We start from the raw sequence: 18,731 nt of genomic DNA, 5'->3' as shown, positions 1-18,731 counted from the left end.
AACACATTAATATTTTATCACGACTAGTCTATATCTATCGATCGTTAACGATTAGAATTAATAGTACTCGGTTGCTTTGTATATCAACTTTAAAATTAATCATCTTTTGGTGGTCCATGCATGTTTTCTACATCAATATTGCCTCTTGCTGTTGTCTTGCACCTTCCTCTCCCATTCATCTGAGAACCATATATAATTTCGTTTAGCTCTAAGACCCGTATTAAATTAAGCACCCCTTATAAGTAGTGGCAATTCACTATATAATTAATGAGTAGTGTTACATGTATTTATGCTTTTACTTACAATTTTACTTACAAGACTTATTTTGTTAGTTTTCTTTTAAATTTCAAATTTTATGACTTTCAACATATTAATAACTAATCACACGTGGATAAATAAGTTTTTTTGTAAGTTTTTCTTAAATACATTTAACATTTTTCATCATTAATTAGTATTGTATGTTTGTCGATTCCGCATACCATAACTTTGTTATAGATTAAAACATTTCCTTATCTCTACATAAAAAAAGAAAAAAGAAAAGAAAAACAGTGCATCGACCCTAGACTAGTATTTAGTGGTCCTGCTGATCGATGATCACCATGATCACGATTAAGAAATACCAATTAATTAGTGTTCAAGCTTATAATAAACTATTTATCTGTCACATGAGTCTAATGAGCACAACTTTAACCAAAATTTCCAGAGATCCAGTACAGATTTTCACCAACAAAAAAAATGAAAAGCTACTCAACAAACGTTCAATACCCTATTTATTAAGAAAAAGCTAATCTTTGTCGAGATTATACAACAAGTTAATCACAAAGATGCTGCTCTAATTCTCAACCTCAATGATACATGTCTACTTCCTTTTCATCAATGTTCACATCAATCATACATGTCTGCTTCCTTTTTATCAATGTTGGTCCCAAGTGCATGCTTGTTCATGATGCCGCTAGCTCTTCCTTTTCCAGTGATCTGTTTTGGTTAAGGCTGCGGCCTTAAGGGTGCTGATAATGTGGTGGTGGCCCCGGACAGCTCTAGCTAGTAATCCGACCATTTTATTGTCTAGATCAGATTTTTCGCGGTTGTTAGCCTGAACTCATGGTTTTCATTTAAAGCTAATAAAGGATAGGGGCCTTCTTCACCAATTTTATAATATTTACTCCCACGAGGAACGATACTCGTGTAGTGGTTTGCATGTGTTCTCTCCCACCACTGAATCTTTAGGCCAGGGACTCGATCGATCTCGAATAAAATTCTATTTCCAACTGTAATATGCCACCTCTACATTAATATCATTTTTGAGAAAAGTTTTGGGTACACATGGGGAGCAGAGGCCTTAATTTATGACCTCAATTCAATACATGTAAGATCCCTATTTATATGGGTGCTCAGAACCCACATTAATATATAGCATTTATAGGATGGTGATTTAGAGTAATTTGAAGCCTAGAAGCATTTGCTCATTGACTAAGATCCATCTCTAAGATAATCATAGCTCCTAATTCCATGGATACAAATTTCAATCCAACACCTTCAGATGCACATCCCGAGAGCATGGATTTTCTGTCACTTGCTTGGTGCAACTTTGCAGTTCAAACTATCCAACCGGAGCTAGAAGATCGATCAGTCATTATCCTTGATAATTCAATCAAGCAAATTGAGAGCTATGCCCGAGCTCCTATCATGGTAAGTGGAATTGCTAGCTACCCTATTAAAATAATCTCCGGAAAAAGGAAATAAAATGGAATTTAGTTATTGGCATTAAACCTATATCTTAGATCCACTTCTTGGACCAAGAGAAGATGAAGCTAAGATATACAGATGTCTTATTTTTATTATTATTATTACGTTTTAACTTGTAGAAGATAGACAAGAGCGTTAAGATGGACGATGCAGATTTCAAGTCTCTACCACCATGGAATTCCAATGATGTGAAGGTAACAACATCTTCATCTTATTCACTTCTAATCAGTACTCTGCACGTAATCAGAAAAAGATAGAGATGTACTTCAGGACTCTTAAATTTTTCTGCAGTCATGGATATGGATGCAGCAAGCAATGCACCCCGAATTGAACTACAACAGCTATTTTCAAAAGAAATGGGTGCGTTTGTTTTTTTTTGCTTTGCTTTTTTTACCTTGACCTATATATATATATGCTTTTGCATTTGTCTACGAAAACAAAGATAATTGTAATAAACTACAACATTTCATGCAGTTGCCATGGAAAATAGTTCCATTCAAAAATGTCTCGATCAGGAAATGGTTGAAAGAAATTAAAGCAAGGCGCAAAGAAGAAGGGAGGCTACAGAGAGCTGAAGTGCATGCAGCAATATCAGTGGCGGGCGTGGCAGCAGCACTTGCCGCCATTGCGGAGGAAAACTCTAAGAAGGAGGGGCCAAGCACGGGGAAGGAAGCCGCCGTGGCCTCTGCGGCTGCTTTGGTTGCGGCCCAGTGTGCGAAAGTGGCGGAAGCAATGGGGGCAAAGAGGGAACAGCTCAGCAGCGTGATAGCTTCAGCCGTGAGTGGTACAAATGCAAGCGACATCTTGACGCTCACAGCTTCAGCTGCAACATGTAAAACTCTAAACCATCCTCCTCCGATCCTGTGCTTGTAGCTAGGAGCCCAGTAGATATTGCTCCTACATGATTGGGGTAAAATTGGGCTTTCAAATTTCAGACCATCAGATTTTTTTGGATTCTGGATTGGGCTATTCGGCTAAACTGCGTTATATATTAATTATATTTCATCTAGATTTTATCAATTTTCAGTCATAGTTAATGTGTTATATTTCAAGTGATTTTATAGATCAACCATTTAAAATATGATACTACAAACAGTACGATTGAGGATGTGATAAAATGTAAACGAAGAATAGCAATTATCTTAGAAAAGCATGTATCTGGCCTTCGCCAAGAAGTTTTACCTTATACTAGCAGTGTCAGTTATCTTTGTCTGATTGATTAAGTGTTGATGAACTTGTTGAAGCATTAAAAGGAGCTGCTACACTCGAAGCAAGATCAGAATGCAAGAAAAGATTAAATGGGAGCGCACCTGTGCTGCCCATTGTGGAGAAGAACGATTTAGACTTCAATTATGAAAAGTATAGGGCACTCCTCGCAAAGGGTGCAGAGCTCAGTGTGGAAACACCAGAAGGTACGTACAAATACAAAGTCATTCCTTTTAAGTAGTGTAGCACAGATGCTACACAATGACACCTCGTCCTTTTGGTGTTTCAACATGTTCAGAAATCCTTTTTGTTTTATCTCAAATTTACAGCTTGTTCTATGTGAATAATGTGTAACAGGGAAGTACTCGGTGAAAACAGTGTCAGTCATCCTCAACAGCCAGGCCAAGGTCTCACTCACATTATAATATTTCACTTGCATCTGCTCTGCTTCATGTACCGTTCTATATGTAATAATGTAAATTTGTTGCAAAAGTTGAACTGCTTTTTATTGGACCTAAGATAAAGTGAGAGAAATAAATCTAACTATATGCACTATACATGAGAGATTGAATAAATTGTGCTTCTTTTTGTCATTGTTTCTTGATTTTTTTTTTTTTTTTCCAATTTTCCACGCTAGGTTTAGTTGCAGGCTTTGTTTCACTTTCATTTATTCATTGTTTTTTCTGAGCCACTACCTGTTGGTTAGCCCTAGCCTTAATCTGAACTGTTACTTCTTGTTTCAACTTTACAGGTTATTCTGAAAACAAGGAGGCACAATCTCTGGAAAAGTAAAAAAGAAAGTATGTCTTTCTCTTTTACTTTCCACTTTCTAATTTGTTTAAGGAAAATACTTTAGTCAACATAAAAGTAAATTCATAAGTTTGATGTGATACGTTAAATTATAAATTTATTTTTATTATAAAATAGATCTAACGAATTTCATGAAACCACGTCAACTTATAAAGTCTACAAATTACGAAATGAACGTAGAATGACAAGATGAATAGTTCAATGAGCGACTCTCAAAAGTCATATTCAGACTCTAATATAAACTGCAAAAGGAGAAAAAAAAAATAACCATACTGATAAATTAAGAAATGGTTTAAGGTATTGTGCTGGACCTGCATGCTGAGCTGTATGAAGATTCAGAAACCGAGGAGAGCAGTACATGTTATCTGATTGTGTTAACAACGAGCAGGGGGACATTCAAGCTAGACATGGCGGATGATTATCAGCGTTACAAGACTTGGGCTACGACCATCAATCATATGCTGATGCTCTCTACTTCATTCACAAAATACGAGCTTCAGTTTTACAAAAATTAATGTTACTCTCTGTCTTTGACATGTTGTTACTTAATTTGTGTAATTATTATGATTACAGAAAGTTCTGCTCATGAATTTTCAGTTTAATACACACGAGCAAATATTTAGTAAGATTATTGAGTAATTAATGTTTTTTCTTGAATAAATTCAAGAATCAGACAACATGAAATTAGCCCTTTTGCTAAAACAAAAGACTGAAGTACAAAAACAGGGGAATTTTGGCTGAGGGGGAGATCACAAACAAGCTCAAATGGGTTCAAGCAATTTGTTTTCAATTTTGGAAAAAAAAAATTTTGAAAGATTTTGATCCAAGTTCAGCACCAACTGTCTAAGTAGCGAAAAGATCCCTTCAAATACGCAAAATCTGTAGTCAAGTAAAACCAAACCAGGACATAGCATGCCTTACATGACTGGTATTAGAAGGGATTAAAGCATGCTTAAACAAAGAAACTTGGATGCCATGAAAGGAAACCACGACAAAAAGCCCCACCTCCTCACAATGGAACAATGCTGCGCTGAGTATCAACATTTCTGTGTCTTTGCGATGAACTTCTAGCAAGCTTCAACATGTTTCTAGCAGTTGGATGGATCATCTTCATCTTTTGGAATTTTCTATTAGCCTACAACAAGCAAGTTCTCCCCATGAATACAGAACTTTAAAAGCAGACAATGGTGGTGACCATAGTCTTCACAGAGGTTTTTTATAGATGAGTTTCTCTACTAAGGAAAACGCTGCTGCTCTGTATTTGGTGCAACTAAAATACAACTTTATAAGGACGAAAAATGGAAAAAGATTGATCATCAGTGGCTATAATGTCTTTTTCTGTATCTTTGGTTATAGAGAGAGCTGCTATCCACCCATGTTTAACACTGCCCTCTTCCTTTCAAATCTTTATCCAGTATAAGACAACCATACTAACATGTTTTGAAAGTGATAATGACAAAGGAAGGAGCATGAAAACATTAATTCTGTAAACAACAATAAAACCCTTAATAACTCACTAAAGATTCCTAAACTAAACTTCATGGCTGCTAGCTCAGCTGGATATGCCTGAACTGCTTTATGTTACATCTTCTGGAGCACTACCGCTTTCTGGTGTCAAGGGTCCTACTATGTTCAGCTCTCTCTCAAGTCTCAGCTATATGTGTTTGGAAATCTTCGAGAATAAAATGTCAAAGAGAAATTATACTTGTAGTCGTGAATATACAAGCGTCGTATAGTTACTTTAAAAAAAATGAATAAATATAAGATTCACATGAAAAGAAATTAATTTTTTATTAATAAATCCTATTATTTTTCAAAATAATTACTCGATATTTATACATTTCGTAACTGTATGTAACATTACACAATACCAAAAGACATGGATAGGGGGAGCCGAAAGTGAAGATTCTTTTCATGAGCTGCATGAATGTAAAATTTCCAAAGACGGGACAGGACCACCAGAGAGTGTTGGGTTAGGTTGGTGGGCTTGTGATCTTCACAACCTTTCTCCCAATCTGGTTTCACGTTCAGCGATGTCATCTCATTTCCATTTTCCAAAAGAAGACCTGGTTCGCCTAATTTCAGATAAAAATCAATGAGGCTTTCTTTGTTGTACCTGTGAGAGGCCCCCCCAATCAACTTGAACGCGCAATTCTTAGGCATGCTGAATCCTGACATGTTGAGTCTCTTCCAACTACACAGTGAGAGCAGTCTGTGTGATGTAAAGGATTCGAATAATGATAAGTTTACTACTATCTATTTATTATTTTTGTTGTATTTGAATTTTTTTAAAATTTTTTATTTTATGATTAAGGAAGTTAGCATTAATAAATTTATATATTTTTTTAAATTTTTTCTTAGTGAGTAAGAATGTTAAAAAAATTCTTTAAAAAAAAAAAAAACTTGAAATACACTTGATTAATAGATAAATGGTAATAAGATAATAAACCTATCACTACCCAAAGGAATCGGATATGTTTCACAATCCAACAAACTTGACCTCTCAAGAAGCAGGCACAGACGTTGGAGACTAACCATCCTACGGATATTAGAGCCCATATGTCTGATTTAATACATGAATCTTTCCCTTGATTAATAATAATATATGGGCCTCGCACATCTTTTTCTCCGCTCTTTATGCATGGGAACTTTCCGAACCACCAACCCGAACTGGCTCGACTTTGGCCCTCGGACCAATTCACTGAGTCCTTAGTCATGGGCAAAGCCTGGCCGAATCTGGTGCTCATTGTCGTGGGAGTTTAACAGATATGCCCAGGGAGAGAGTAGGCCGACTGCAACAGCAAGTGCGCTCGATTTCATTCAACAAAACCTGTTGTAAATATAATTTTTCATACAAATATGAATTTGGCCATGTTTCAAATCTCACAATTGAAAGCCGGAAAAAGCTTCAAACCGGATTAGGTATCCTTTGGCATTTTGCACCTTCCAACAAAATTTAAACACGTAGGAGATTTATACGTGTTATGGTGAGTGTGAGTTGAGGGGATCTTTTCTTCTATTTCAGTTTTCCTATCTCCTCCGAGCTCTCCCCTCTTCTCTCCCATTTCCCCCTCACTCTCCTCTCACTTTCAGATATAATATTTTTATATTTGAAAAGAGAAAGGAAAAAGTAGTAAGTAGTAGGATAGCTTCGAATTTGGACATGGAATAATACAAAAAAATAAATATTCTTCAATTGTTAAAGTGATATATTAACACCCAGAAATATTTCTATGTTTCTCCAAAAAAAAAATATTTCTTCAATTGTTGTGCTTAACATAGGACTGGAACTTGACATGGATTATTTTCTTTTTCTTTCAGACTTGAGAGAGAGAGAGAGAGAGTGTGTGTGTGTGGTGGGTAGGAGAGAGGGGAAGAAAGAGATCCAAGAAAGAAGATAATTTTGTAAGGAATAGCCTACATGCAATTCTATTACTCATTTTGCTATAATCCCTATGTGTCATTTTTCTATTAGTGAGTGTAAAACAAGAATTCTCACTCGTCTGATTTCTAACCCTCTCTTCAAAGCCATTCGAAAGACCGTCGAAGATGATATCTATACAAATTCATTTTACAACTTCTTAAAACAACTATATTTGAAATTAGTAGTATTTTTATAAAACAACATCATTTTATAAAAAATTCTCGTTTTCAAAAATAGTTGTATAAAGAATTATATATGTATATTATAAAAAGAAAATTTTATACACTATATTACCATCTCGTTTTCATTCTATTAAGTATGATGTGGTTTCATTTTATTAAGTATGATGTGATATATTTATCATCATTAAATAATCATTTATTACATATTTTTTTATCATCTAATAATAATAAATATATTACATATTATATAATATAATCAAAATAAAATAATAGTGTAATGTATACCATTTATCGTTATAAAATATGGAGGGAGACGTGGCAATATATGTAGAGATATTGAAAAATTAGAAGTTCGGTATATTTTTTAAAATAATATTGAAATATATTAAGTAAATTAATATAGAGTAAAATCTGAAAATGATTAAATATAATAAATTAAATAATTGAAATTGTATAAGTGCATTAATTGTATAAGAGAAACAAATACGTGCAGTGAGGGTGTCAGATGCAGGACGCGCAGAGAATCATCATGTACAAATACCAGCATATGTTCAAATATGTCTTACGTGGGCGGCTTCAGCCTTCAACCATCAAGTAGAGAGAAAGGAAAAGGTACTCTCTGAAACCCACAGACAGAGGAGGAGAAGAGAAGAGACTGATGGATTGACTATGTGTTGTCCTGTCAAAGAGGTCATGATGATTATCAGTATTAAAAGCTGACATAAACATGAAGATCCTACCCATCTCCACACGCGCCATTTTCAGTCATTCTCCCGCACCTTTCATTTTCTCGCAACCTCTGCAATTTCAGGTGGTGTTCAACACTTCAACTTCACCCTGTTTGGTTGAGACTGGAACCAGAAATTTCTCTCTTACGTGTTGTCCGTCACACTGGAACAATTGCTCCTCCCATGTCTTCTTCCTGCTCAGTTGAAGCAACAGGACAACGAGATAGAACCCTACTTCCTATGCTCGGACTTGTTTAGAAAAAGGAAATTCTTCTGTGCATTATATTACGCACTAATTTTAACATAGGGGGTATTTATTTAATGAAATAGAAAAAAATTAAAGATAAAAATTATTTTTACGAGATATAATATTTTTTTAATAAAAAAATTATAACAGTGTTAATATACGATTTGGTGGATAAAAATTATTTTTACGAGATATAATATTTTTTTTAATAAAAAAATTATAACAATATTAATATACGATTTAGTGAGCCAAATCAATTGTACGTAATTGAAAATGAAAATCTAAATCATACAACTTTTTCACTGGTATAAACTTGTTTTAGATTTTGAGCAGCTACTCTATCATCTCAATAGTACGAATCCATTTGAAGCTAGGCCAAATTAATCTGTTTTTTTTTTCAATTTTTTTATTAATATTTTTTTATCATTTAAAAATATTTTTAAAAAATATATCAAAAAAATATTAAAAATATTAATATACTAATTGTCATTCTTAAATATTAAAAAAATTAAAAAATTAAAATATATTATGTGTAAGACAAATTGAATAGATAAAATAGTATTTTTCTTAAACTTTCTCACACCCTCTAACTTAGATGGTCAGTGACAGGAGATCTTGTTTTGCAGTCTATCCAGCATTGGACATTGTGTTCCTACGACCCATTGCTAAGGAGTCTCTGCTATATATGTTTTTGGGTTCTCCCAGCGGGAGCCCTAGCGAGATCCCTAGCTTTTTCCTAGCTATATGTTTTTGGATTCGTGGGTGCGGTTTATACGTAGCCCTTTCACTTTCATTCTGAACTCCAGGAATGGCCTAGTTGCATGCATGAAAACCAAATTCTCTTCCTTTAGGGGGTGGGCGGTGGGGATGCGTCCAATCTGAAAACCACTTGAATGTCTAAAGATTCTTCTCACAAAATGTTTGTTTTGCATTTTGATTTGTTATTAACTTATGAACACTTGCAGTTCAGAAAAACATACGCTTCAAGAAAATTTAGCGGATAAAAACATGTTTAAAGTAAGAGTGTTTCAAGAAATTGTCGTCAATATTAATTGCTGTTGCACCCCATTCTGTGTTTGAAGCCTTCTCTTTTGCTAAAAAACAAAAACTTTGAGATCTCGAGTTCCCATGCTTCTTCTTATTCTTCTGAATTTACGTAACTGAGAGGGTAAAAGATGTGAAGACAGATGACAGGTGCAGAGATGGTCAAGTCACATTACAAACACTGCTTTCTGATAAAAATGGCAGACAATTCAAACAGTATTAAGAGTATGAGAGAGGGAGATCAGAAATGGGTCCCTGATAATTGATTCATGGTTTTTGGGTCCACTGTTGTGCTCTTTTTAACTCTCTGATCGAACTAAACGCATATTTGGAATGTCAATCCTTTCTGACACTCATTTATTTTCCCTCTTCTATTCACCGCTATATAAACTACGACCATCTCTTCAACAAAGCATCTCTCTCCTTCTTGCACACATATATCACTTCACAGCACGCCTTAATGTCATTGAACCCAAAAGTCACTCCAAGCCTGTCTTTTCTTCTTCATCATTCTTTCGTTTTTGCCTGTCAAAATTTCCTTCATATGGTACCAAACATAAACTCATCTCCACCTGAGAGTTGCGGGAGTGAACTCCTCCCCCACAAATGGAAAATGAAGGATGATGCAGCACGATGAAGCAATGACGGTGCTATCCCACTGAGCTTTTTAAAATTTTATTTTTAAATATTTATAATATTTTTCTTGATCTTGCAAGACTTTTTATTTTTTAGTTTAATATTACTTTTAATGTTTAATTTATTTTAAATTTTAAATTTTTTTATCACCTTAATTAATGCTCTCATTTTATCTGTCTTGGTCTATTCCTCCTGAGCTTTATCAGTATATACCATCTGATGTATTCATGTCTCCTGTATATATGATTCTAATCTTATTTTCTATGCTGTATTTGAAAGTGATTGTATTTTTCTCTCATTTGAGGAGTGTCGTTTTCTTTTAAGTAATAATAATGACTCACGAACCAAAAGCTGGCAATTGCAGCTTCACACGTTCGATGAATTAAAGATGGAAATAAGCTAAAAGCACTTCGTAGTTTCTTGCATTTGCCCGCTAAACACTACATATAAAAGAAAACAAAGAAGATCTCCATGATTTAGTTGCAGTTGCAGACTTACAGTAATGTTTAGTTCCATATTTGCAACGTATAAAAGCATGCAGCTAGCAATTAAGGCGATGATTATGAGAAAGAATAAACAGCGTAAATCAGCGTTTCAATCACCGTTTTAAGACCAATAAATCTTAGAATAAAGAATAGATTTGGTCGAATGAGGTGCAGATCATTAAGAAAGGGCTTGGGTTGTGCAGTTCTACATGAGTGTTGACAATATTAAGGACTCACTGTAGTTTGTACAAATCCTCCATGCGTAGGTCACAGTTCTGCCATGCACGTTCGATGTTGAATTCTCAGGAAAAAGAAACAATAATGACAGCTAAAATCACTTGATTTTGGGACAAAATGCAGGCTGAATAGTCCAGATTAGTTTGGCAATAACAAGAAAAAAAAGATTCGAAAGTTTTTTTATTTTCATATATTTATTTTTGTTCCATCACTTCCTGCTAACAAGATGGGGTAAAAATTATGTACCAGAATTGTACTTTCTGGAAGTCAAAAATTAGCACAAAAGAGTAAGAAAATCCTCTAGCTTGTCGCTGACATAATTAATAGAGAAATGATAGTTACAGTCGTGAGTATGCAAGTACTATACAATCTTTGAAAAAAAAAGTACCTCATTCAATTAATTAATATATTTACAAGCACAATGATCGTCATCCAAAGAGTACCTCATTATTATATCTGGAACAAAAAATAAAAAAAGAGAAACCATGCTTTGGATTTTGGAATGCCAAAAAAAGGGAATGCAGTAAAAGAAAAAAATTTCATCATCCACCACCAGAAGTTACATAGTGATTTAGAGCAGAGAGCCATGTTCTTCTGCCCTCAGAAGCCGACCGCCTAAAGCCTGATCTTGAACACCTCCGCAAGTTTCGATTTACAGTGCAGGGAACTAAAGAACGACAAATATCTGGAGCTCCCTTGCAAAGAAAGTTATAGTTAATTCTCATGGATGGGAACCTTTGGCAGCTCAGGGAGCGGAAAGAAGATCCTAGAGGGGAAATTCTGGAGCAACGTAGCTCGGGCTTGCAAAATGGGGTCTCTAGTGAAGATGAGTCTGGTCCTTCGCCAGAACACGTGCAAAATGATAGGGACAAACTTGTTCTCGCAATCTCCTTAACAACTGGTCTTGTTCCAGGAAGCTTGACAAATGAAACTATGCCATGCCGGCATAGAGGACATGCTATCGAGCCTGGGGGACCATTAGCAACATTTGAGGTGCAGTTTGTGGAACAAAGGTACAAGGCACACCGTGTGCAGAACTCATGATCACAACCTGCACCAAGGGACATGTTATTGTGTCGGTGCTTAATGGATTTATACTAACAGGACCATTATAGAGCAGTAGCTCGCAAAGTAGAGATGTTAAGGACTGACTTAAAACCACCATGACCATTGCTGCTGCCTAATTGTCAACTGAATATTATCAACCCTGTTCCTACCATAATATGCCACCACTGCCGCCCTGCAGAACTCACCTCATTGCCTACCCCTTTTTTTTTTTAAAAAAAAAAAAAAGAGATGAAGGTCACATGTCTATGAGTGATCCCTTCCCACTTTTATTAATAAAACCTTTATTTATAGCGGATGAATACCGTGGTAACAAAACATCACAATTCAAAATCAAGGCCAACCCAATAAAAATAAACGTCTAATGTATGGGAAACCCCATCTATCCAAACGTAAAAGCCCTCTTAAGTCTTCCAATACCAAAATCTTCCCCAAAAAAAACCAGAGACTCACCATTCGCACCACGTTTAGCCAAAAATCAGCAACCATATTAACTTCTCTAAACACCAATTTAAACTGAACACCAAGTACTCAACCAAACATTGCGCTTCCTCCCAATAATCCCACAAGTACCAATAATTACACGAACCTGAAACAAACCATCCCACAACAACACTCGAATCCGACTCTACCACAACATTCCTCAACCCAAGTTGCTTACACATCCGAAGGCCATCAACTACAGCTCGACATTCTGCAATAGTATTTGTGGCTTGCCTACCCCTCATAGTCATGACCGCTATAGAAACATCATCTGGTTACTAGTCCCGCCATCACTATTTATTTTCACTACCAAATGCCACCGCCAAGCAACTTGACCCAAGTAATGTGTGTGCAAGAATACGTGTCCATGTGGTAACATTAGAAAAGATTGAAAGATTCTGTAAATACACTGATGTCTTCTTGGCAACCAAAAGAAAAATCATAGTCAAAAGTTTCATGTCCGACAGGTAATCGACAAGAAGTTTTAGAAATTAACACCATCTTTTCAAATAATTCTACATATCTTGAAGTTGGGATATTATAAGTACATGACCAAAGAAGAGAATTTATTCTAGAATAAGTTCATTTACCTTCTGCAGCTACTGTGCACTTTCTTTCCAAACAGACGACACATGGATCATGACATGCGGCTGAAGATTCACCTGTCCTCCATCCACATTCTCTGCGAATGGTGCCCGAAAAGACAAAATAGCAATAAGGTTCAGCAAGGTTCAACCTTTTTTGACATAATACCATTTTTTCCCACAATCCCACTTGATGGCAAAGTGGATTTTCAACAAATCACAAGAAAAATGGAAACAAAATAACCTAAGAAAACTCGTGAAATTTGGAGGTGCTTAGCAATGAGGAACTTTTTGTTAACTTCACCATGCAAATAGCATAGCATGTCAATTAAATAGTAGGTTTTGCTTCAAACACATCCATGCCTTTGATTCACACAACAGGTAAATAGGCCTTCTTATAACAAGAGTCTCTAGGAAGCAGACAAAGCCTCTCTGAATGGCAAAAAGGACAACTACTAACATTGTCTGGCTGAATTTAGCATTTGTAGTTGTAATTTAGCTTGGAAAGCGTCAGACATTAAGTAATCTAGCCTAATATGTTTGTCAAAGGAGGTTATGAACATATAATGGCTCCAAAGTGACAACAATAAAACTGGAAAGGACTCAAACTAACACGGAGAAAGAACTTTCAAGTAACTAATTGCACAAAGTTAATCTAGCCAAAAAAAAATGCAAAAAGTTAATTTCATCTGCAAATAAGTTTTAAGTTGAAATGAATGCAGCCTAGGGATAAAGAATGAGTTCAAATTCAGACACTCTTTAAATGTCAAAGGAAAAGATATGCTTAATTGAATTTGAGGCTTGGTATCTCTTACATCAGCAATTGTGATACATTTGAATGAACGGATGTCGAGGTAACTTACAATTATGAAAAACTCAAAGTTCTGAGCATTGACGTGGAAACAAAAAGTAATAAATAGTTGGTACAACCTTTACTCACCTAGCAATTTTGAAAATGCTCATAAGGGGAAGTGACAGATAGGGTGTAGGAAGAATTCGTGCCTGCCCTGCCTGCTCGGTTCTAAGAATTTCCTCAAGCCAACTTCTATGCCATGAACGAGCAACCATCAAGGGAGTCCATCTTTGAACAGAAAAGAAACAGGGATATTTAGACAATTCGAGCAATGATGAGAAAATAACAGAAATAGTGCTTAAACCAAGGAAAAACGAGCTATCCTCAACTGACTCTCCATGATCCATCCTTTAGAGGGGATTCACCGGAAATTGATGTCATTCAATATGTCACCAATGCATTGAATTACCCATGGACATTTTAACACCAAAAGTTTGCAAATTAAGTCTAGAATAAGCCAGATTCAATAAGCCTTATCATAAAACTACTGCAAGCATTATAAAAAATCATCACAAGTCCTGAATAAATGGTATGTCATCACCAGACACTTTAATCCTATGCCCAACCAATTGAACAACAAATTGATAAAGTCAAAAGTTGTAAGAAACAAAAAAACTTCCCAGTTAAACTAGAATAAAATCATAGGATATATTAGACAGGAAATTGAAATGCATACCCATTCTCATTTTCAGCAGTCAGACTGGCACCCCTGGCAATTAAAATCTGAACAGAAAGAAAGGAAATTAGAAACTTCAGCATAAATACCAATAGTGTATTCAAATTCAGAGTAATTGAAAACTTACTTGACAACATTGTGCATTTCCCCCGCATGCAGCATAATGCAGAGCTGTGCTTCCAGCACCTGCAAAGCCATGAAAAATGTACACTGTTTTAGCACATATTTAGACTATTTTTATAGTTTAATCCATGTATAGCCTGGAAAATAGAAAAGGTTAAATGTTGACTGAGGCACTTAAGGATTAGAATGTGTCAAACTAAACCGATTGTGAGATTGTGTCTGCACCATAGCGGCATGGCAAAATACAAGCGTTTATCCAAGAAGAATCTAGCTTCAAATTTTTTCATCATATGAACAGATTCGAAAATCAGTTATATGACACATGGATCTAACATCTCCAGAAAACTGCAATTAAAGCAATAGAGGAAAAAATGGTCATGAAATGCACTACGAAATTCCCATAATCTATTTCAATTAAATGAAACAAAAATGCCATGGTCATAATTCAATTCTGAGTTCAAATTATTGTTTCAATTTGGTGATAAACCATTAGAGATGAAAAAGAAAATCAGAGAAAACCCCGCGCGGTGGGGGGGGACCCACTGCCAACACCACTGCTAGTGTAAAAATATTTGTTTGCATATTTTAATGACAAAACTAAGTCCATTAGAGTTGTAATTAGTTTGGGCTGAGTTTAGTTCAAAATTGGATAAAAAATTAAGAACCAGAGACTTTGCTAGACTCCTGTGAGATGTGCAATACAGCATTCACTAGACACCCGTGAGATGCGCGGTCCAGCAAACCTCTACAAAGCAGTTCACTAGACACGCATGAGACCTGCGATCGAGCAAACTAGTCCGAATTTGACTTTTCTAGGCTTCTGAATCCTGTTTCAATCCCGATTTGAGCCATACCTTTTTAAACTTAATGATGGAAAACTTCTTAGGGTAGCTGGGCATATTTTCAGAAAATTAGCCCTATTTCTTGTGAGAGAAAACACTTCATGAGATTGTGTGCCATCTGAATATTCAACCACAAACAGCAGCACACAACAGATTTTGCAAGCATATTATTTTGTAATATGAAAGAGAACCACATTTGCTTAACCAAGGAGTGAATAGAGATTATTGACCAAAAAGGCCAAAGCTAAAAGGGTTTACCTATTAGATCGATTGTGGTTCCATCCTCCACAGTGACCTCAGAAACAGAAGCCCCCAAGTCCAAGAGCAATTGCACGCTCTCGACATGCCCGTTCAGTGCTGCCATGTGGAGAGCAGTGATGCCTCCATCAGCAGGCTTATTAATTACCTGACAGAGATCACTGTTGCAAGCAACAAAACAAGAAAGTAAATCAAAGGAGCATGCTAGTCAGAGAAATTAAAAGTGTTAAGAGGACTTTCAGATTAAGGTACCTGTCATCAAATTCTAAGATTGATTCTTCACTGTCTGATCTTCTCCTTAATACATTCCAGATACTGGGGATACTAGGTATGTAATCTGCAAGGAGGAGACGAATGCACTGCGAATGACCATTCAAAGCAGCTAAGTGGAGGGCAGTACCCCCATTCAGATAATCCGCTCTGTGAATCTAGATTCCCACAGAGTTGTCAAAATCGTATCGCATTAACCTTCTAAACTACTCAAGGTACTGAAAGATAGGAAAATGGCTAGGAATAGAAGTCTTACATTGGCTCCAAAAACAACCAGAATCTGAACGACTTCCCAATGACCGTGCTGGCAAGCTTGCATCAAAGCAGTCTGTTCGCAAACATGAAGAACATGCATCTATTAATTCCTCAAAAATTAACTTTGATATCCAAATAATGTACGTCCTCAAATAAAACAAAATGCCACTTTTGAAATCTGTTTCAAAATCGTAGAGACACTGAAATGACTATATATAATAATCAAACAGAACTAGATCAAATCAGAGGATTCATATTACCTGACCACGATAGTTTCTGAGATTAATATCAACTCCAGACTCGAGTAAGAGACAGACTATCTAAAGACATGGAAAAACGTAATATTAGATCTGATACTGTTCAATTAAAAAAAAAAAGGTACAACTTGACTCTCTAAGAATAGTTTCCAGCCTAAATTAAGTTATAGTGTACCTCATGGTGGCCCTGAGATGCAGAGTAATGGAGTGGGGAATTACGAACACCGAAAGTTGAGTACCTCGCAAGACGGGGATTATAATCCAATAATGCCTTGGCTTCTTGAAGGTCTCCATCCCTTGCTGCTGAAACTAAGCGCTCCCCAGATGCCGAACATCCGAATGAATTCCCGACTATGCTAAGAAACCCCATGACCCGCAAAGATTTTCAAATAAGCCAAACCGAACCAAACGAGATTGCTGCCTAGCTCATGTCCCTTAATCTTCACAAATGGAGTAATACAAAGAGCATTGATCCTTAATCGATCAGCGAATTCGCATAAGGAATAAATAGAAACTGAAAAGTAACTCTTAAATCTCTTCACAAAACTTCTTAGTCTTACCAAACTGATAACAACCCCTGACAAAGCCTCTCAAGGACAGCAGAAGCATTGGTTGTAACGGTCAGAGTCCCACTAACATTGATGCTCCCACACACACACGAACACACACAGCTGATGTTCTTGTTTCGTTACGTACACATCCTCAATTTTGGGAAAATGAGGAGCAACCCACTCTGAAACTACCCATTAGAAAAAACTGACATAGATGTGATTGTTTATAGATTAGTTTAAAAGTCCTCGTAAACGTCGAGAAACCCAACAAACATACAAGCTGCAACAGACAACTTTAAATTCCTTTTCAACAGCGTACTATATTCTTAATCAATCCTAAAATCATCCTTTATACTTTCGCCCCCAAATGGCCACAAAGATTGGTGAATATCCCCCAAGAATCCGAATTCCTGACACGCACCTCTACGGGATCCTGAAAGAATCAAAATCTCCAATGACTGCCAAAATCACCCTCAACGATTGGTGAATATGTCCCAAGAACCCGAATTTCTTGTACCCACCTGTACATAATCCTAAACGAATCAAAATCCTCCGATACCCACTCCAAGTTTTCCCTCAAAAGCAAAAATCTGTAATAACTATTTATAAAAACACAAAAAGGAATAGAAAGATTCAAAACTACGCAACACCCACTTCCAAATCCTCAAGCAAAAGTCAGAATATCCCAATACCCAAATCCAGATGTACCTAAAGAACGAAATCTGCTACACCTAGTAAGTAATCTCCTTTGCTGGAGAGACTGATCAAACTTTAGCAGAGAATTGACCCAGAAAAAGGTGCAAGGCATGATATATATAAAAACATATATATACGTACAGTCATATGGTTAGCTGAATTTGCCTAAAATAAAAAGGCAAGAGGATAAATAAAGAGGAACAGAAGTGGGAGATGTTTTATTGGGGACAATGACTTTTTACAGCAACCCCAACCAACAATGTATTGCAACAAAAGCGCGTCTCTCATGATTGGATAATATTAGCCTATTAGGCCAGTCAACCTGGTAGGTGGTTGGGTTGTTCCTCTCACTCTCACTCTCCTCCCCTTTCTCTGCGGAGTGGAAAAGACGACACCGCACGACATACCAAAAGCGTCGTACCCACGGCTCACTCGCCTTCACTCTTTTTGTTTTACGTTTCACCTGCATATTTTGACCGCAAACTAGGTTGTAACTGAAAGTACGTCTTCTTTGAACTTTTCTGGTAAATTTGCCGTCTGATCTCTCGTACGTGGCAGAGTTAATTGTTAGATTATGCGAGATCTCTTTTCTTCATCCTTAACTACTAGTCTACTATGTCATATTTCCCGACTCCACTGTTTGAGAATGTTTTCGATGGCTTTTAAATTTGAGCTCCACTACAGCCACCGAAAAATGTCCCGAAAAGTCCATTTTTTTTTTTTTTCCATGTATTTTTGTAATCATCATAAATATTTAAAAAAAAATAAAAAAACAATTCATTAATCACTAATAAGAAAAAAAAAAAGTTTCAGAACACACTTTCGGAACCCAAATTCGATGGGTTTAGCATTTTTCTCTTTAAATTTTGCAGCATTTCCATCTTAAATAAATATGAAATAACGAATTGATGGTAGGGATGACAATATGTGACACGTCGTGTAAATTCAACACAAACAAGATACGAAATTAGCGAGTTTGGGTATGATGTTAATGGGTTTAGGTCAAACTAGGTTGACCCGTTAAGACACAATTTATAAACTGGTTAATCTGCTTAACACAAAATTAACATGTT

General features: G+C 36.1%; 2 protein-coding genes and 1 long non-coding RNA gene across 3 annotated transcripts; 1 reads left to right on the top strand and 2 right to left on the bottom strand.

Moving 5' to 3' along the window:
- Positions 1-1,509: 1,509 nt before the first annotated feature.
- On the top strand, positions 1,510-4,368 carry LOC109022346 (VAN3-binding protein). The gene is made up of 8 exons (XM_019005223.2): positions 1,510-1,689; positions 1,866-1,940; positions 2,038-2,106; positions 2,221-2,578; positions 2,991-3,158; positions 3,310-3,359; positions 3,704-3,752; positions 4,060-4,368. Exons 1-8 carry the CDS (start codon positions 1,510-1,512, stop codon positions 4,275-4,277), a joined length of 1,167 nt encoding a protein of 388 aa, XP_018860768.1. The 3' UTR covers positions 4,278-4,368.
- LOC118349251 lies at positions 2,540-4,151 on the bottom strand. Its single transcript, XR_004802210.1, has 3 exons — positions 4,074-4,151; positions 2,929-3,056; positions 2,540-2,643 (listed from the first exon to the last, which is right to left on the bottom strand). It is a non-coding gene; the product is annotated as an uncharacterized LOC118349251 (long non-coding RNA).
- Positions 4,369-11,106: 6,738 nt separating the features above from the next.
- Positions 11,107-17,903, bottom strand: LOC109005455 (probable E3 ubiquitin-protein ligase XBOS32). Its single transcript, XM_018984406.2, has 11 exons — positions 16,972-17,903; positions 16,587-16,851; positions 16,415-16,474; positions 16,156-16,227; positions 15,882-16,057; positions 15,630-15,790; positions 14,534-14,592; positions 14,407-14,453; positions 13,818-13,958; positions 12,884-12,975; positions 11,107-11,796 (listed from the first exon to the last, which is right to left on the bottom strand). Exons 2-11 carry the CDS (start codon positions 16,779-16,781, stop codon positions 11,288-11,290), a joined length of 1,512 nt encoding a protein of 503 aa, XP_018839951.1. The 5' UTR covers positions 16,782-16,851; positions 16,972-17,903; the 3' UTR covers positions 11,107-11,287.
- Positions 17,904-18,731: the final 828 nt, after the last annotated feature.

Source organism: Juglans regia, chromosome 8, assembly GCF_001411555.2.
Source record: "Juglans regia cultivar Chandler chromosome 8, Walnut 2.0, whole genome shotgun sequence".
Lineage (NCBI taxonomy): Eukaryota > Viridiplantae > Streptophyta > Magnoliopsida > Fagales > Juglandaceae > Juglans > Juglans regia.
The sequence above is the reverse complement of the archived record's forward strand: the minus strand, read 5'-3'. Positions and strand labels throughout refer to the sequence as shown.